General features: G+C 47.9%; 1 protein-coding gene across 3 annotated transcripts in view; it reads right to left on the bottom strand.

Annotated features, from left to right (window-relative positions):
* The window catches only part of ABL1 (ABL proto-oncogene 1, non-receptor tyrosine kinase), a 98,604-nt gene that overhangs the window by 19,447 nt on the left and 59,153 nt on the right, over positions 1-20,004 (bottom strand). For all 3 annotated transcript variants that reach the window (XM_069943609.1, XM_069943610.1, XM_069943608.1), the window contains 4 exons: positions 13,995-14,168; positions 10,982-11,277; positions 3,060-3,332; positions 2,215-2,299 (listed from right to left, as the gene is read on the bottom strand). In XM_069943609.1, the coding sequence (XP_069799710.1) occupies positions 2,215-2,299; positions 3,060-3,332; positions 10,982-11,277; positions 13,995-14,168 (828 nt within the window). The remainder of the gene's footprint in view (positions 1-2,214; positions 2,300-3,059; positions 3,333-10,981; positions 11,278-13,994; positions 14,169-20,004) is intronic.

Genomic DNA, 20,004 nt, shown 5'->3' with positions numbered 1-20,004 from the left:
TATATCCTATATACACCTCCTCTATGTACAGTATATCCTATATACACCTATGTACAGTATATCCTATATACACCTCCTCTAAGTACAGTATATCCTATATACATCTCCTCTATGTACAGTATATCCTATATACACCTCCTCTATGTACAGTATATCCTATATACACCTCCTCTATGTACAGTATCCTATATACACCTCCTCTATGTACAGTGTATCCTATATACACCTCCTCTATGTACAGTGTATCCTATATACACCTCCTCTATGTACAGTATATCCTATATACACCTGCTCTGTTTACAGTATATCCTATATATCCTCTATGTACAGTATATCCTATATATCCTCTATGTACAGTATATCCTATATACACCTCCTCTATGTACAGTATATCCTATATACACCTTCTCTATGTACAGTATATCCTATATACACCTCCTCTATGTACAGTATATCCTATATATCCTTTATGTACAGTATATCCTATATACACCTCCTCTATGTACAATATATCCTATATACACCTCCCCTATGTACAGTATATCCTATATACACCTCCTCTATGTACAGTATATCCTATATATCCTCTATGTACACTATATCCTATATATCCTCTATGTACAGTATATCCTATATACACCTCCTCTATGTACAGTATATCCTATATACACCTCCTCTATGTACAGTATATCCTATATACACCTCCTCTATGTACAGTATATCCTATATACACCTCCTCTATGTACAGTATATCCTATATATCCTCTATGTACAGTATATCCTATATATCCTCTATGTACAGTATATCCTATATATCCTCTATGTACAGTATATCCTATATATCCTCTATGTACAGTATATCCTATATACACCTATGTACAGTATATCCTATATACACCTAAAAAAAGAAGGCAAGAGGCGGCACTCCAAGATTATAGTGAATAAAACGTGGTTTAAATTTATTCACCCAGTATGCAACGTTTCAATCTACTCAATGAGATCTTTGTCAAGCTGTGCCGCACAGTGCCACACAGTGCCGTTTGGCAACTCTACATATATCCTATATACACCTATGTACAGTATATCCTATATACACCTCCTCTATGTACAGTATATCCTATATACACCTCCTCTATGTACAGTATATCCTATATACACCTCCTCTATGTACAGTATATCCTATATACACCTCCTCTATGTACAGTATTATCCTATATACACCTCCTCTATGTACAGTATATCCTATATACACCTCCACTATGTACAGTATATCCTAAATATCCTTTATGTACAGTATATCCTATATACACCTCCTCTATGTACAGTATATCCTATATACACCTCCCCTATGTACAGTATATGCTATATATCCTCTATGTACACTATTATCCTATATATCCTCTATGTACAGTATATCCTATATATCCTCTATGTACAGTATATCCTATATACACATCCTCTATGTACAGTATATCCTATATATCCTCTATGTACAGTATATCCTATATATCCTCTATGTACAGTATATCCTATATACACCTCTCTCTGCTGTCAGTTTCCGTTTATCATTTTCACCACACGATCAGCTGAGGATCGGGTGTTTTCCGGACCTCGGCTAATCGCTGTCACTTTTACATGGGATGAAATTTGGACGCCAAAGCATTTTTAGCAATTATCCTGCCGATAATCGGCCTGCGTAAAAGGCTCCGCACATCTGTACAGACAATGCAAATCACCAGAGCAGGCTCTATGCAGAGACTGAAGAAGGAGGGAATGAAAAAGGGGAGTCACGCAGTGAGTGCAGATCAGGAGTAGGACAGGTGGACAGAAGCCATGCAGTGAGTGCAGATCAGGAGTAGGACAGGTGGACAGAAGCCATGCAGTGAGTGCAGATCAGGAGTAGGACAGGTGGACGGGAGCCATGCAGTGAGTGCAGCTCAGGAGTAGGACAGGTGGACGGAAGCCATGCAGTGCGTGCAGATCAGGAGTAGGACAGGTGGACGGGAGCCATGCAGTGAGTGCAGATCAAGAGTAGGACAGGTGGACGGGAGCCATGCAGTGAGTGCAGCTCAGGAGTAGGACAGGTGGACGCGAGCCATGCAGTGAGTGCAGATCAGGAGTAGGACAGGTGGACGGGGGCCATGCAGTGAGTGCAGCTCAGGAGTAGGACAGGTGGACGGAAGCCATGCAGCGCATACACAGCTTGTTACATACCCAGCAGCTGCACCAGGTTGGGATGCTTCACTTCTTTCATCACAGCAGCTTCTTTCAAGAACTCCTCCACCTCCATGGTGTCCTCCTAGCAGCAAAACAGGAGAAATGAGATGAAGACTCCAGTATTTAGGCAAGATCAGCTGATCACCATCACACTCCATAACCTTAGAAATATCTAGTGTACTTTTTGCTTCAACTTTCAATATCTCTGCTTGCTGTTAGCAAATGGAAACTGTGTGTTTCTGGCCTGCTCACACTGGTGCATGACTTATAATGAGAGAGCTCGGATACACTGACATGCTAAGATACACTGTTCCGGGCATGAGCAGGTCACTATGGGCTTCTGTTCACTCACAGCAAGCAGATATCTTAAAGGTCAACTGGTTTCAAAAACTAATAAAGATTTGTAAATTACTTCTATTTAAAATCTCCAGTCTACCCGTACTTATCAGCTGATGTATGTTCTACAGGAAGTGGTGTATTCTCTCCAGTCTGACACAGTGCTCTCTGCTGCCACCTTTGTCCATGTCAGGAACTGTCCAGAACAGGAGAGGTTGTCTATGGGGGATTTGCTACTGCACTAGACAGTTCCTGACATGGACAGAGGTGGCAGCAGAGAGCACTGTGTCAGACTGGAGAGAATACACCACTTTTTGCAGGACATACAGCAGCTGAAAAGTACTGGAAGACTGGAGATTTTTTAATAGAAGAAAACTACAAATCTATGTAAAAAAAAAAAAAAGCTATATATCAGACACAACCAATAGATGGCAGTATCCTGTTCTCCATAAAGCAGGACCTTGCTCAGATTAGTGCTATTCCCCTCAGGGAGTCATGTGACTCACCTTCAGAGTCTTCACCGCCACGGTCAGGTTGTACTTCTTCCAGACTCCCTCGTAGACTTCTCCGTATTGGCCGCCGCCCAGTTTGTGCTTCATGGTGATGTCCGTCCTCTCGATCTCCCACTTGTCATAGTTAGGGGACACCCCGTAGATGGTGGGCTTGTTGCGCTTCGGAGCTGGGTAGTGTAAGGTGGTGATGAGGCCATCGGACACTGTGGAGTGGTGGTGCACGAGCTCTGCCAGTGTATTAAAGCGGCTGTCTGACGACACGTAAAGCTGCGAGACACAGAAACCACAAGACCTTATAAACCATCCTCCACTCACATCCAGAGCTGCAGTGTAATGTTCAATATCAAACATACTGACATATCCAACCAGAAGAGACCGGCTTCTAGGACGCACTCAACTCTGCTGCATTGCATTGTGGTGGATGGAGTGCCTACAAAGTAACAATTACATCCCCCACAATGCATCACAGCAGAGTCACCCAGCAGGGGGCAGTGGTGATTTGGTGACAGACAGGAAGCTGGAAGAGTTATAAATGCAGCTCTTGCTGTGACTGGAGTAATAGAAGTTCTTGGGGGGGGGGGGGGGGGGGGGGGGGGGGGGGGGGGGGGGGGGGGGGGGGCTTATTGCAGATACAACAGAGTGACACATAGGACTAACTTCTGGATTATCAGGATTATAAGTAATGGATTAAAGGGGATATCCAGGTAAAAAAAAAAAAAACATGGCCGCTCTATTCCAGAAATCGTGCTGTTCTTGTCCTCAGGTTGTGTGTGGTATTGCAGGTCAGTTTCACTGAAGTGAACGGGGCAGAGTTGTAGTACCAGACACAACCTGGGGACAAGGGTGGCGCTGTTCTTGTAAGAAGGTAGCTGTGTTTTTCTAATTTTGTACAACCCCTTTAAGGGAATAATATTCCAGGATATACGGGTAAGGAGAATAGGGCTAAAGGGTGTTAACCCTCAATGTGGGGGTCCCCCGCAGCATCACTATATACCGTGGGTTGCTTGCCGTTAGCTTAGTGGGGGGCTCTGGATCAGTATGTAGCGTATGGCAGCAACCGGCTCTACAAATCCATAAGGATTAACCCAATTTCCCTGCCAAGCACATCATCCCGGAGCGAGGAGCCCACATACCAGGGGTGCCATCATCCCAGAGCCAGGTGCCCACATACCAGGGGTGCCATCATCCCAGAGCCAGGTGCCCACATACTGGGGGTGCCATCATCCCAGAGCCAGGTGCCCACATACTGGGTGTGCCAACATCTCAAAGCCAGGTGCCCACATACTGGGGATGCCATCATCCCGGAGCGAGGAGCCCACATACCAGGGGTCACATCATCCCGGAGCCAGGTGCCCACATACCAGGGGTCACATCATCCCGGAGCGAGGAGCCCACATACCAGGGGTCACATCATCCCGGAGCCAGGTGCCCACATACCAGGGGTCACATCATCCCGGAGCCAGGTGCCCACATACCGGGGGTCACATCATCCCGGAGCCAGGTGCCCACATACCGGGGGTGCCAAAATCCCAGAGCCAGGTGCCCACATACCGGGGGTCACATCATCCCGGAGCCAGGTGCCCACATACCGGGGGTGCCAAAATCCCAGAGCCAGGTGCCCACATACCGGGGGTGCCATCATCCCAGAGCCAGGTGTCCACATACTGGGAGTGCCAACATCCTGGAGCCAGGTGCCCGATCATCATTCCATCATGAGGTCGGTGCAGGGGCCAGTGGAGGGAAGCCTGGACTCGGCTCCTCCTGTACACGTTCCCAGGCATGTGACAATGAAGAAGTATGAATGGCGGCCCAGGCATGTCCTCAGCCTCTCCCCGTCCCCGGAGCCGCATTGTATAATCCTCACCCCCGAGCACAATGGCCTCTCACAGCTACAGACGGAGCAGACCTCAGGCCTCCAGCAGATCTATATAGGGGGACTCCGACCTAGGGTACTATTACACGGAACGATAATCGGCCGATTATCGCTCCGTGTAATAAGCACAACGATCAGCCGATGATCGTTGTCATCGGCTGATCGTTGATACAGGTTCTGACCTATAATTGTCGGCCATCCACCGCGCACCACTACGTGTAATAGCGGTGCGTGGTCGGCGGTTGACGATTTGCAAAATAAATACATTACCTATCCATGGTCCAGGGCTCCTCTTCTCCCCGTGTCCTGCGCGCTGCAGCTTCAGAGCGGCCTGTCAGGCCGGCTGACAGGCCGCTCGGCGAATCACAGGCCGGGACCGCCACGGCCAGTGTTTGGCTGAGTGGCCTGTTAGCTAAGACAGGCCGCTATGAAGCTGCAGCGTGCGGGACACGGGGAGAAGCACAGAGCAAGAGGAGCCCTGGACCCGGGATAGATAATATATGCCAGTTTAGCAAGGGCTGCAAGGACATCGGTAACAGCAGCCCTTGTTAAATTATTATCGGGCTGTGTAATAGGCCCAGTAAACGAGCGCAGATCTAGCAGATCGGCGCTCGTTTACTGTTATTATTGGGCCCCCATCAGCCCGTGTAATAGTACCCCTACAGTCATCCCCTGCTCTCCATATACACATCCATGTACAAGAAACATCCCATGTGCCCGAGATGAAAGGGTACTCCACTCACACATAGCTTCTGATATGTTGCTGCCCATGGTGAGACTAACAATTCCTTCCATACTTGTTGTTATCTATTCAGTCTCCTTCCCCCTGTTCTCAGCTGCTGCTTTCTGTTGAAGAAACAAAAACCTGTGTGTGAGGTTCTCTCTATGTCACCCCCTCCTTCCCCCTCCCTTCTGAGAAAGCTTATGTATACAAGCCCCTGCCTGGCTGTATCTGCAACATCGTAGCTTCTTTGTAATGCTGGGAGGGTTATTTTGAGGTCAAGTTGCTGATGAACTCACTGTGATTGTGTGAAAGAAGCTACAATGTTGCAGATACAGCCTGCCGGGGACTTGTTTACATCAGCTGTCTCAGAAGGGAGGGGGAGGAGGGGGAGAGAGAGAAAAGCTCACATACAGATTTTTGTGTCTTCAGCAGAAAGCAGCAGCAACACAGGAGCCAGACCCCTTCCAACACAGGAGCCAGAAATAGCCATCTCTGCAAGCTAAGTGCTTTTATATTGTATTTGTGAGCGAGCTTTGGAGCATGCGAGTTTTTGATCTGAAGTGTGTTTTTGTCTCAAGTGTGGGACTTTAATATTCTGGGACTTTAGATTCTGGGAGTTTTACTGGAAAACAAATTGTTTATTTGCTTTTGAACACATTGTTTGCTTTTGTTGCTTGTTGTTTTGTTTATTTATACATAATATCCCCATAAAAATTAGCGTTATGTTTGACAATGCGGCCCAATGTACATCTTGTGCGATGTATGCAATCCTTGATCAACCGATCGAGGGTGCATACCATTGTGGGAGATGTATGGGGGGTGAGGGTGCATACCATTGTGGGAGATGTATGGGGGGTGAGGGTGCATACCATTGTGGGAGATGTATGGGGGGGTGAGGGTGCATACCATTGTGGGAGATGTATGGGGGGTGAGGGTGCATACCATTGTGGGAGATGTATGGGGGGGTGAGGGTGCATACCATTGTGGGAGATGTATGTGGGGGTGAGGGTGCATACCATTGTGGGAGATGTATGGGGGGTGAGGGTGCATACCATTGTGGGAGATGTATGGTGGGGTGAGGGTGCATACCATTGTGGGAGATGTATTGGGGGGGTGAGGGTATATACCATTGTGGGAGATGTATGGGGGGTGAGGGTGCATACCATTGTGGGAGATGTATGGGGGGGTGAGGGTGCATACCATTGTGGGAGATGTATGTGGGGGTGAGGGTGCATACCATTGTGGGAGATGTGTGCATGTTGCCGATTTGGAAGCCCAGATCCTGGATCTAAATGAGCGGCTGCGACGATTGAGATGCATTAGCAAACTGGAAAGAGGTCTGCTGCTCACTGAGCAAGCACTCCAAGGGGAAGATGGGGGAGAGAGTGATAGCATGGAGGTACAGGAGGAAGAGGCAACTAGTTGGGTCACAGTTAGAAAAAGGGGTAGAGGGAAGAGTGTGAGGGAGGCCAGTCCTGATCTGGCAAACCCCAACAAGTTTGCCAAATTGGCGGATGAGGGGGATGTTGATTCAGGGGTGGCATTGCTGCAGCAGGACACTGCCTCTGAAAGCCAGGGGGGTGTCTGCTCCAGTAAGGTGGGAAACAGGAGTTCAGGGCAGGCCAGGCAGGTACTGGTAGTGGGGGACTCAATTATTAGGGGGACAGACAGGGCAATCTGTCACAAAGACAGGGATCGTCAAACAGTGTGTTGCCTTCCTGGCGCTCGAGTTCTTCACATCGCGGATCGGGCTGACAGATTACTGGGAGGGGCTGGCGATGACCCAGCAGTCATGGTGCACATTGGCACCAATGATAAAGTTAGAGGTAGGTGGCGGGTCCTTAAAACTAGGACCTCCAAGGTGATATTCTCCGAAATATTACCTGTACCACGAGCCACACCTGAAAGACAGCGGGAGATAAGGGAGGTAAATAAGTGGCTCAAGAGCTGGTGTAGGATAGAGGGGTTTGGGTTCATGGAGAACTGGGCCGACTTCTCGGTCGGTTTCACGCTCTACGGTAGGGACGGGCTGCATCTCAATGGGGAGGGTGCAGCCGTGCTGGGGGAGAAGATGGCTAAGAGGTTGGAGGAGTGTTTAAACTAGGGACCGGGGGGGCAACTACAATGTAGTAAGTGAAGACAGAGTAGATGGAGAGCTGGGCCTAGATTATGGAACTTGGGGTGGAACGGCGGGAGGGGTTAGAATAGTCACTAGTGACAAGAGGAAAGGGAATATGGACTGTATTAACTGTATGTATACTAATGCTCGAAGCTGCACTAATAAAGCTGAAGAATTAGAACTCATAATGGTTGAAGAGAAATATGATATAGTGGGGATAAGCGAGACATGGCTGGACGAGAGTTATGACTGGGCCGTTAATATCCAGGGTTATAGTCTATTCAGAAATGACCGTAAAAATAAGAAAGGGGGAGGGGTCTGTCTATATGTTAAATCATGCCGTAAGCCCATTGTGCCCATTGTCACTCCTGGACCTAATCTTAACGAACAGGCCAGATAGAATATAAAAAATAGAGGTGGGGGGGGGGGGTCACCTAGGTAATAGTGACCATAATATAGTAAGTTTTCAATTATCCTTCAATAAAATGATTAGTAGAGGGGCTGCAAAAACATTAAAATTCAGGAAGGCTAATTTCCAAAAACTAAGAGAGGACCTTGGGAACATAGACTGGGACAATGCCTCCAGAAATAAAAGTACACAAGAGAAATGGGACATATTTAAGAGCATCCTGGGTAAATCGTGTGAACGACACATACCATATGGGAATAAACGTAGTAGAAATAAGAGAAATCCAATGTGGTTAACTTCAGCTGTAAGGGGGGCAATAACTGATAAGAAACAAGCATTCAGACTACTAAAACAAGAAGGTAGTGGGAAAGCATTGAGCAACTATAGACAGAAGAATAGAACGTGTAAAAGGCAAATAAAAGAAGCAAAAATAGCAACAGAAAGAAGGATAGCCACAGAAAGTAAAACAAATCCCAAAATGTTCTTCACCTATATAAATAACAAAAGACTTAAAACTGAAAATGTTGGTCCCCTCAAAAATAATCTGGGTGTAATGGTGGAGGGGGAAGAGGAAAAGGCCAATCTACTAAATACATTCTTCTCTACTGTATTCACAGAGGAGAATCCCATAACAGACGACATGACTAGGGATAATATAAATCCTCCCATAAATCTCACCTGCCTAACACAAGAAGTGGGGAGACGCCTTAAAAACATTAAAATCCATAAGTCACCGGGCCCAGAAGGTATCCAGCCTAGAGTTTTGCAAGAATTACATACTGTGTTAGACAGACCGTTATTCCTAATATTTAAAGATTCTATTACGACAGGGATTGTTCCACAGGACTGGCGCATAGCTAATATGGTACCAATATTCAAGAAGGGGTCAAAGAGTGATCCTGGAAACTACAGGCCTGTAAGTCTAACATCTATAGTAGGTAAAGTATTTGAGGGGTTTGTAAGAGATGCCATACTGGGGTATAATATATAAGAGATGTATACTGGAGTATAATATATAAGAGATGTATACTGGAGTATAATATATAAGAGATGTATACTGGAGTATCTTAATGAAAATAATCTTATGACGCAGCACCAGCATGGATTTATGAGGGATCGATCCTGTCAGACTAATCTGATCGGCTTCTATGAAGAGGTAAGTTATAGACTGGACCTGGGGGAGGCTGTGGACGTTGTGTATCTGGGGGAGGCTGTGGACGTTGTGTATCTGGACTTTTCAAAGGCATTTGATACTGTGCCGCATGAAAGGTTGGTCTACAAAATGAGGATGCTGGGACTCGGGGAAAACGTATGCAAATGGGTAAGTAACTGGTTGTGTGATCGAAAACAGAGGGTGGTCATTGATGGAACATATTCAGATTGGGTTTTAGTTACTAGTGGGGTACCACAGGGGTCAGTGTTGGGTCACAGTTACTAGTGGGGTACCACAGGGGTCAGTGTTGGGTCACAGTTACTAGTGGGGTACCACAGGGGTCAGTGTTGGGTCCACTCCTTTTTAATATTTTTATTAATGATCTTGTAGAGGGGCTACAGAGTATAATCTCCATTTTTGCAGATGATACTAAACTGGGTAAAGTAATCAGTACAGAGGAGGATAATATCATATTACAGAGGGATTTGGAGAAGCTAGAGGCTTGGGCAGTGAAATGGCAAATGAAGTTTAATGTGGATAAATGTAAGGTTATGCATTTGGGCCGCAGAAATAATAAGTACAGTTATGTGCTAAATAAGAAAACACTGGGTAAAACTACTTCCGAAAAGGACCTGGGGGTATTGGTGGACAGTAAACTCACCTTTAGTGATCAGTGCCAGGCAGCAGCTGCCAAGGCTAATAAAATAATGGGATGCATCAAAAGAGGCATAGATGCTAAAGATGAGAACATAGTTTTGCCTCTTTATAAATCACTGGTCAGACCACATATGGTATATACTGTGTACAGCACCGGGCACTGGTAGATAAGAAGGACATAGGTGAACTGGAGCGGGTGCAGAGGAGGGAAACAAAGGTCATTAAGGGAATGGGTGGGTTACAGTACCAGGACAGGTTATCACGCTTGGGGTTATTTACGCTAGAAAAAAGACGTCTTAGGGGCGATCTGATCACAATGTACAAATATATGAATGGACAGTACAGAGATCTTTGTAGTGGTCTCCTTACTCCTAGGTCTGTAACCATGACAAGGGGGCATCCTCTACGTCTAGAGGAAAGAAGATTTTATCATCAGCACCGACGCGGGTTCTTTACTGTACGAGCGGTAAGACTGTGGAACTCTCTGCCACATGAGGTTGTCATGGCCGATTCATTAAATAAGTTCAAGGCAGGCCTGGATGCTTTTCTTGAACAATATAATATTACAAGTTATGGGCATTAGATTTCCGGTGATACGGTGATCCAGGGATTATTCTGGTTGCCATTGGAGTCGGGAGGGAGTTTTCTCCCTGTGATGGGGCAATTGTTAGCTGCCTCGTGGGGGTTTTTGCCTTCCTGGATCAACACAGTGGGGTTTCCCTAGGTTGAATCTGATGGACTCTTGTCTTCTTTCAACCTTATTTACTATGTTACTATGTTATGTTAGAACTGGGGGAAGGAGACTGAATAGATAGTAACAAGTATGGAAGGAATTGTTAGTCTCACCATGGGCATCAAAAGTTATGTTTGACTGGAATACCCCTTCAACCCCACTCAGGTGGTTGGGACTAGTATGATGTGGCCGAACTTACAATACAGAGCAATGCTGCAGTGTAAAGGCTGGGGGTCCTGGGCTCTCACCTTGCCATCAGAAGCAGTGTTGATACGGTAGTGGTAGACCCTGCCCTCGTATCGCAGGGATATGGACCTCTGCCCTGGGCTACTCTCGCTCTCCCGCACCAGGAAGCTGCCATTGATCCCGCTGCTCAGGAGATATTCAGCTGCATTGCGGGACACCGGGCCGTGATACCAAGAATGCTTCTCCGGACTGTTCACCGGGGTGATGTAGTTACTGGGCACCCAGCCCTGACCGTTCTTAGTCTGAGCCTCACACCACTCTCCATTGTGATTGTACCCGAGAACCCGGAGCTTCTCCCCTACAGGAAGAGAGAGGAGACATGTGAGGAGAGGAGGAAGAAAGGATAATACAGGATGTAACTCAGGATCAGTAATGTATATACACAGCAGAATAGTGAGTGCAGCTCTGGAGTATAATACAGGATGTAACTCAGGATCAGTAATGTATATACACAGCAGAATAGTGAGTGCAGCTCTGGAGTATAATACAGGGTGTAACTCAGGATCAGTAATGTAATGTATGTACACAGTGACCCCACCAGCAGAATAGTGAGTGCAGCTCTGGAGTATAATACAGGATGTAACTCAGGATCAGTACAGGATCAGTAATGTATGTACACAGTGACCCCACCAGCAGAATAGTGAGTGCAGCTCTGGAGTATAATACAGGATGTAACTCAGGATCAGTAATATAATGTATGTTCATAATGACCCCACCAGCAGAATAGTGAGTGCAGCTCTGGAGTATGATACAGGATGAGTACAGGATACATCATGGACACACAGTTATAACTTGTGGTAACATTGCAGTCTCTGTGATCTACAGTTGTGCCGGAATCTTAGCTATTACCATGTGACATTACCTCTATACACTCAGCGGCCACTTTATTAGGTACACCTGTCCAACTGCACGTTACCACTTAATTTCTAATCAGCCAATCACATGGCGGCAACTCAGTGCATTTAGGCATGTAGACATGGTCAAGACACTCTCCTGCAGTTCAAACCGAGCATCAGTATGGGGAAGAAAGGTGATGTGAGGCCTTTGAACATGGCATGGTTGTTGGTGCCAGAAGGGCTGGTCTGAGTATTTCAGAAACTGCTGATCTACTGGGATTTTCACGCACAACCATCTCTAGGGATTACAGAGAATGGTCCGAAAAAGAAAAAACATCCAGTGAGCGGCAGTTCTGTGGGCGGAAATGCCTTGTTGATGCCAGAGGTCAGAGGAGAATGGGCAGACTGGTTCCAGCTGATAGAAAGGCAACAGTGACTCAAATAGCCAACCGTTACAGCCAAGGTAGGCAGAAGAGCATCTCTGAACGCACAGTACCTCCAACTTTGAGGCAGATGCAGCTACAATTTGCACAAGCTCATCGAAATTGGACAGTAGAAGATTGGAAAAACATTGCCTGGTCTGATGAGTCTCGATTTCTGCTGCGACATTCGGATGGTAGGGTCAGAATTTGGCGTCAACAACATGAAAGCATGGATCCATCCTGCCTTGTATCAACGGTTCAGGCTGGTGGTGGTGGTGTCATGGTGTGGGGAATATTTTCTTGGCACTCTTTGGGCCCCTTGGTACCAATTGAGCATCGTTGCAACGCCACAGCCTACCTGAGTATTGTTGCTGACCATGTCCATCCCTTTATGACCACAATGTACCCAACATCTGATGGCTACTTTCAGCAGGATAATGCGCCATGTCATAAAGCGAGAATCATCTCAGACTGGTTTCTTGAACATGACAATGAGGTCACTGTACTCCAATGGCCTCCACAGTCACCAGATCTCAATCCAATAGAGCATCTTTGGGATGTGGTGGAACGGGAGATTGGCATCATGGATGTGCAGCCGACAAATCTGCGGCAACTGTGTGATGCCATCATGTCACTATGGACCAAAATCTCTGAGGAAGCTTCCAGCACCTTGTTGTATCTATGCCACCAAGAATTGAGGCAGTTCTGAAGGCAAAAGGGGGTCCAACCCGTTACTAGCATGGTGTACCTAATAAAGTGGCCGGTGAGTGTAGGTTACATCTGTATAAGCGCTGATCCCCTGCCTTATGTCTCCTGCACTGATCTTCAGCTACATAACGGCTTATACTTTAGTTACACCCAGTGCTGCGCTCACAATTCTGCTGGCTGCCACATGACATCAGTCAGGATGGTAAAAGCTGGAGTAACAGGCTGTACCCTGCGGTTCTCCCAGTCATAGGAAGTACTATCAGAGTAATGGGCAGTACTGACACTGAACACGCAGGGGGCGTCTGGGGAAACCAATCACATTATTATTCAGCTGAGTTGTGAACGCAGCTCTGTATGTGACTGGAGCATAACACACAAATGAACTTAAAGGGATTGTTCACAAAAATCTTTATTTTTTTTTAATCAGAAATTTGTAATGTATTATTAAACAAACTCCAGTCTTCTAGTACTTATCAGCTGATTTATGTCCTGCAAAAAAGTGGTGTATTCTCTCCAGTCTGACACAGTGCTCTCTGCTGCCACCTCTGTCCATGTCAGGAACTGTCCAGAGCAGGAGAGGTTTTCTATGGAGATTTACTGCTGTTCTGGACAGTTCCTGACATGGACAGAGGTAGCAGCAGAGAGCACAGTGCCAGACTGGAAAGAATACACCACTTCCTGCAGGACATACAGCAGATGATAAGTCAATTACAAATCTCTGCCACCAATTTATTTGAAAGATTTGTATTTTTTTTTGTAACCAACCCTTTAAGGGCTTTACCATGATAGAGGTGATTTCTTCTAGAAGCAGCGCCACTCTTGTCCTTAGTTTGTGAGTAATACTGCAGTGAAATGGGGCTGAGTAGCAATACCATTTCAGGACATGGCTGGCGTTGTTTTCTATAAAGTAAACTATGCTTTTCTAACCCTAGATAATCCCTTTAAGTGAAGCAAAGTCACAAAGGGTGGAGCAAGCCTTTAACCCCTTGAGGCCCAGCTTCCGGGCAGACTCTTGCATGCAGGATGGGGGTTGTAGTCCTTGCTCTTACCTTTGGTGATGCTGAGTGTATTGTCTCCACTGGCCACAAAGTCATACAGTGCAACAAACAGGTTGGGGTCATTCTCGCCGGGTCCGGACAGGAGGTTCTCCTTAGAGTTCCAGCGAGCGGCTTCACTCAGACCCTGAGGCTCAAAATCAGAAACGATGGGTCGCTGTAAGGCTTCTGGGGAGAAGAGAGAAGAGGAAACATTAGTCACTGACTACTATCAGGAGCCACATGCAATACCGCGCAGTGACCGTGTAACAGGGAGTCATGGCGGCTCTGACAAGGGTGACACCCACTATGATCTCAGCTCTGCAGCCAGTAACGGGTAAGAGACATGCTCATCTCTGAGGGTGCCATTACAGCAGCACAGAGGCTTTCAGGAGAGGTCACAGATTATTCAGGTGAAGATGTTACTGCTGCTGCTCTCCACACCCTGGTGGGGGCGACAGACACAGAGCGCAGCTCACGTATACAAGTTACACATGTAATAAAGAGTCACTGTACAGGGCGCTGCAGACGTCATGCTGAAACAGGAACCTCTGTACCCCCAACACAACCCCAAACCCAGGAGCCCGGCACCCCCAATATGACCGAACCCGGGAGCCCGGCACCCCCAATATGACCCGACCCGACAGCCCGGCACCCCCAATATGACCCGACCCGACAGCCCGGCACCCCCAATATGACCCGACCCAGGAGCCCGGCACCCCCAATATGACCCGACCCAGGAGCCCGGCACCCCCAATATGACCCAACCCGGGAGCCCGGCACCCCCAATATGACCGAACCCGGGAGCCTGGCACCCCCAATATGACCCAACCAGGGAGCCCGGCACCCCCAATATGACCCGACCCGGGAGCCCGGCACCCCCAACATGACCTGACCCGGGAGCCCGGCACCCCCAATATGACCCAACCCGTGAGCCTGGCACCCCCAATATGACCGAGCCCGGGAGCCTGGCACCCCCAATATGACCCGACCCGGGAGCACGGCACCCCCAATATGACCCGACCCGGGAGCCCGGCACCCCCAATATGACCTGACCCGGGAGCCCGGCACCCCCAATATGACCCAACCCAGGAGCCCGGCACCCCCAATATGAACCGACCCGACAGCCCGGCACCCCCAATATGACCCGACCCGGGAGCCCGGCACCCCCAATATGACCCGACCCGGGAGCCCGGCACCCCCAATATGACCCGACCCGGGAGCCCGGCACCCCTAATATGACCCGACTCAGGAGCCCAGCACCCCCAATATGACCCAACCCGGGAGCCCGGCACCCCCAATACGACCCTGGCCGGGTCATATTGTTGGGAATGGACTCCCAGTAGCCCCCAACATGTCCCTTGGCGTCGAGGGCAGTCTGACAATTTGGTTGCTAAGGGGACACTGCATAACAACCAGTCATTTCCCCAGTGATCCCACTGCCAGCTTTCCATTCTATCCCATGCGGAGGGGATGGCGGCCGGAGATGGGATCACAGGATGTGGCTGCAGGGAGATCCCCTCCCCCCATATATACATATATCTCTATCTATACACCAGGTAGAGAGTATATAGGGGAGGGGGGGTATACGCCTCCTGTGCCCGGGGGATGGCACCTATGTAATAATAGAGTCACCAGCTCCTAGGATTATGGGGTCAGCGATGGAGCTGCCACGTGTAACCAGCAGGAAGGCAGGTAGAAAACCAATATGGCCGCCACACGGCTGTCACCCAGCTTTACCGGGCTCCTAAACAGTAGATCAATCACTCCGACTCCCGCTACGATGTCTTACTGGTTATAGCCGAACTGTAAGAGACAATGCTCTGTGAGTAACCCCCCCAACCTTATATATCTCACAGCTGAGGGTTTGTTACAGACATATCCAAACTAGACAATGCTCTGTGAGGTACACACCAGCCCCATATACGTCACTGCTGAGACCACGTATATACAGCTATATACAATGTATGGAGACCACAGAGCATTGTCTACACTATATACAGCTATATACAATGTATGGAGACCGCAGAGCATTGTCTGTATATACAGCTATATTCAATGTATGGAGACCGCAGAGCACTGTCTGTATATACAGCTATATACAATGTATGGAGACCGCAGAGCATTGTCTGTATATACAGCTATATACAATGTATGGAGACCGCAGAGCATTGTCTGTATATACAGCTGTATACAATGTATGGAGACCACAGAGCATTGTCTGTATACACAGCTATATACAATGTATGCAGACCGCAGAGCATTGTCTGTATATACAGCTGTATACAATGTATGGAGACCGCAGAGCATTGTCTACACTATATACAGCTATATACAATATATCAGTCTGGAGACCGCAGAGCATTCTCTGTATATACAGCTATATACAATGTATGGAGACCGCAGAGCATTGTCTGTATATACAGCTATATACAATGTATGGAGACCGCAGAGTATTGTCTGTATATACAGCTATATACAATGTATGGAGACCGCAGAGCATTGTCTGTATATACAGCTATATACAATGTATGGAGACTGCAGAGCATTGCCTGTTTATACAGCTATATACAATGTATGGAGACCACAGAGCATTGTCTGTTTATACAGCTATATACAATCTATCAGTCTGGAGACCGCAGAGCATTGTCTACACTATACACAGCTATATGGAGACCGCAGAGCATTGTCTACACTATATACAGCTATATACAATGTATCAGTCTGGAGACCGCAGAGCATTATCTGTATATACAGCTATATACAATGTATGGAGACCGCAGAGCATTGTCTGTATATACAGCTATATACAATGTATGGAGACCGCAGAGTATTGTCTGTATATACAGCTATATACAATGTATGGAGACCGCAGAGCATTGTCTGTATATACAGCTATATACAATGTATGGAGACTGCAGAGCATTGCCTGTTTATACAGCTATATACAATGTATGGAGACCACAGAGCATTGTCTGTTTATACAGCTATATACAATCTATCAGTCTGGAGACCGCAGAGCATTGTCTACACTATACACAGCTATATGGAGACCGCAGAGCATTGTCTACACTATATACAGCTATATACAATGTATCAGTCTGGAGACCGCAGAGCACAAGCTATCAGGATGGGAGGTTAAAGCCTCGCAGCACATCGCTACTGTTCTCCAGCGTTTTGCCATATGATTGCTGTGAAACTACAATTCCCATCATGCTCTGAGAGGGACCACAGGTTGGGGACACAGATCTAGTCTGATACATTGTAACAAGTCCTCCGGTCTGGACGGTGTCTCATTCACATACAGCGGGCAGAGATGTGGCGGGATGGCAGCTCTGCCCCGCTGACAGTATACAGCCCTCCAGCGAGAAGCAGCACCCTCCCCCCACACACACACACACACATCCCATATCGGGACTACATCTCCCATGATGCAGAGCAGCGAGCGATATTACAGCCTTCTCCTGAACATGTCGCAATAATCAGTCAGTGGGAAGATAAACAGCAATTTTACGTCACATCAGTGTTTATACTGCGGCGGGAGATGTGGGCGCAGGACGGTAAAAGCAAAGCCAAAACCTTCCCAAATTTCTTCTAAATTAGAAAAGATTATATTCTGCCAAACAATAAAGTTCTTAAAGGGAAAGTGTCCCAATACCTACTCCTGAACGACCTATACGTGACAAGTCCCTGGCCCCCTTATGGCTCTAATACTGGGTGAATGTACGGTGCAGGACTGTAGGAAAGCTGGGTGGCACCTATACAGCATCGACCTACACTATGGCCACATGGGAAAGCTGGGTGGCACCTATACATCATAAACCTACACTATGGTCACATGGGAAAGCTGGGTGGCATCTTATACAGCATAAACCTACACTATGGGCATATGGGAAAGCTGGGTGGCACTTATACATCATAAACCTACACTATGGACATATGGGAAAGCTGGGTGGCATCTTATACAGCATAAACCTACACTATGGGCATATGGGAAAGCTGGGTGGCACTTATACATCATAAACCTACACTATGGACATATGGGAAAGCTGGGTGGCATCTTATACAGCATAAACCTACACTATGGGCATATGGGAAAGCTGGGTGGCATCTTATACAGCATAAACCTACACTATGGGCATATGGGAAAGCTGGGTGGCACTTATACATCATAAACCTACACTATGGGCATATGGGAAAGCTGGGTGGCATCTTATACAGCATAAACCTACACTATGGGCATATGGGAAAGCTGGGTGGCACTTATACATCATAAACCTACACTATGGGCATATGGGAAAGCTGGGTGGCATCTTATACAGCATAAACCTACACTATGGGCATATGGGAAAGCTGGGTGGCACTTATACATCATAAACCTACACTATGGGCATTTGGGAAAGCTGGGTGGCACTTATACATCATAAACCTACACTATGGGCATTTGGGAAAGCTGGGTGGCACCTATACAGCATAAACATACAATGCAGGACTGTAAGAAAGCTGGGTGGCACATATAGATCATAAACCTACAATATGGGCACATGGGAAAGCTGGGTGGCATCTTATAGAGCATAAACTTACAATATGGGCACATGGGTACAGACCAATACATCTCCTATTAGGGTTGTCCGACAACTTTCCCACATTCTCGATATACTGGAGATACAAGGATAGCCCTTCAGGATGCCAGGAGAGCTGGGTGACACTGGATGGAATGGTAATGGCGGCCATACTGGGTGCTATCCAGCTTATTTAGAATCAGATCAAGTCAAAGCATTGAATCTGTGGAGCTGGGCTCCTAAATGGGGAAGCTCTCGGTGACACAATAGCCAAGCTTGCTGCTGTTGACAGTCTCCTGGCCATGTCCTCACCACTATCGATGTCCTCACCACTATCGTGTCATGTGATCTTGCGGTTCCCTCAAGTGTTTCTATTCTGCCGCTATCTTATAAGATAATCGCGTCCGGCTGAAACCGCCCCCCTCCCCCCCAGGAGTTAAAAACAATGGAAAGTTCTGGGCCGCCAGGCACATTTGGATCCGTGTTCTAGAGATGGCGTCAAACTAAACTTTTACTGAGTTTCCTCTCAAAGACTTTACCATGTAAGGTGAGGTCAGCGGAGGACGCCGAGCCGCTTCTTAAAGGTGCGAGGAAGTGGCGGAAACGAGGCGTCCGATGTATAGACGTTCACAGGGCAGCCTATAGGAAGAGAACTTGTGGCCCCCAGACCATTTAAAGGGCCGGAGATGCAAAAACCTGAAAGTTACGGAAGGTCTGGGGGTATGTGGATGAAAGGGGAAGAGGGGAGTAAGATGCCGCCAAACACCTCCTCCTCCCAGACCCCTCTGTACCTCCTCAGTCCCCCACAGTTTGGCTCGCAGCCCCCTCTCCCAGACCCCTCTGTACCTCCTCAGTCCCCCTCACTCAGCCTCCCAGACCCCTCTCCACACTCCTCTGACCCCTCACTCAGCCTCCCAGACCCCTCTCCACACTCCTCTGACCCCTCTGGACCCCCTCACTCAGCCTCCCAGACCCCTCTGTACCTCCTCAGTCCCCCTCACTCAGCCTCCCAGACCCCTCTGTACCTCCTCTGACCCCTCTGTACCCCCTCACTCAGCCTCCCAGACCCCTCTCCACACTCCTCTGACCTCTCTGTACCCCCTTAGTCAGCCTCCCAGACCCCTCTGTACCTCCTCAGTCCCCCTCACTCAGCCTCCCAGACCCCTCTTCACACTCCTCTGACCCCTCTGTACCCCCTCACTCAGCCTCCCAGACCCCTCTCCACACTCCTCTGACCTCTCTGTACCCCCTTAGTCAGCCTCCCAGACCCCTCTCCACACTCCTCTGACCTCTCTGTACCCCCTTAGTCAGCCTCCCAGACCCCTCTCCACACTCCTCTGACCTCTCTGTACCCCCTTAGTCAGCCTCCCAGACCCCTCTCCACACTCCTCTGACCTCTCTGTACCCCCTTAGTCAGCCTCCCAGACCCCTCTTCACACTCCTCTGACCCCTCTATACCCCCT

This window comes from Dendropsophus ebraccatus, chromosome 10 (genome assembly GCF_027789765.1).
Source record: "Dendropsophus ebraccatus isolate aDenEbr1 chromosome 10, aDenEbr1.pat, whole genome shotgun sequence".
Taxonomy (NCBI): Eukaryota; Metazoa; Chordata; class Amphibia; order Anura; family Hylidae; genus Dendropsophus; species Dendropsophus ebraccatus.
The sequence above is the reverse complement of the archived record's forward strand: the minus strand, read 5'-3'. Positions and strand labels throughout refer to the sequence as shown.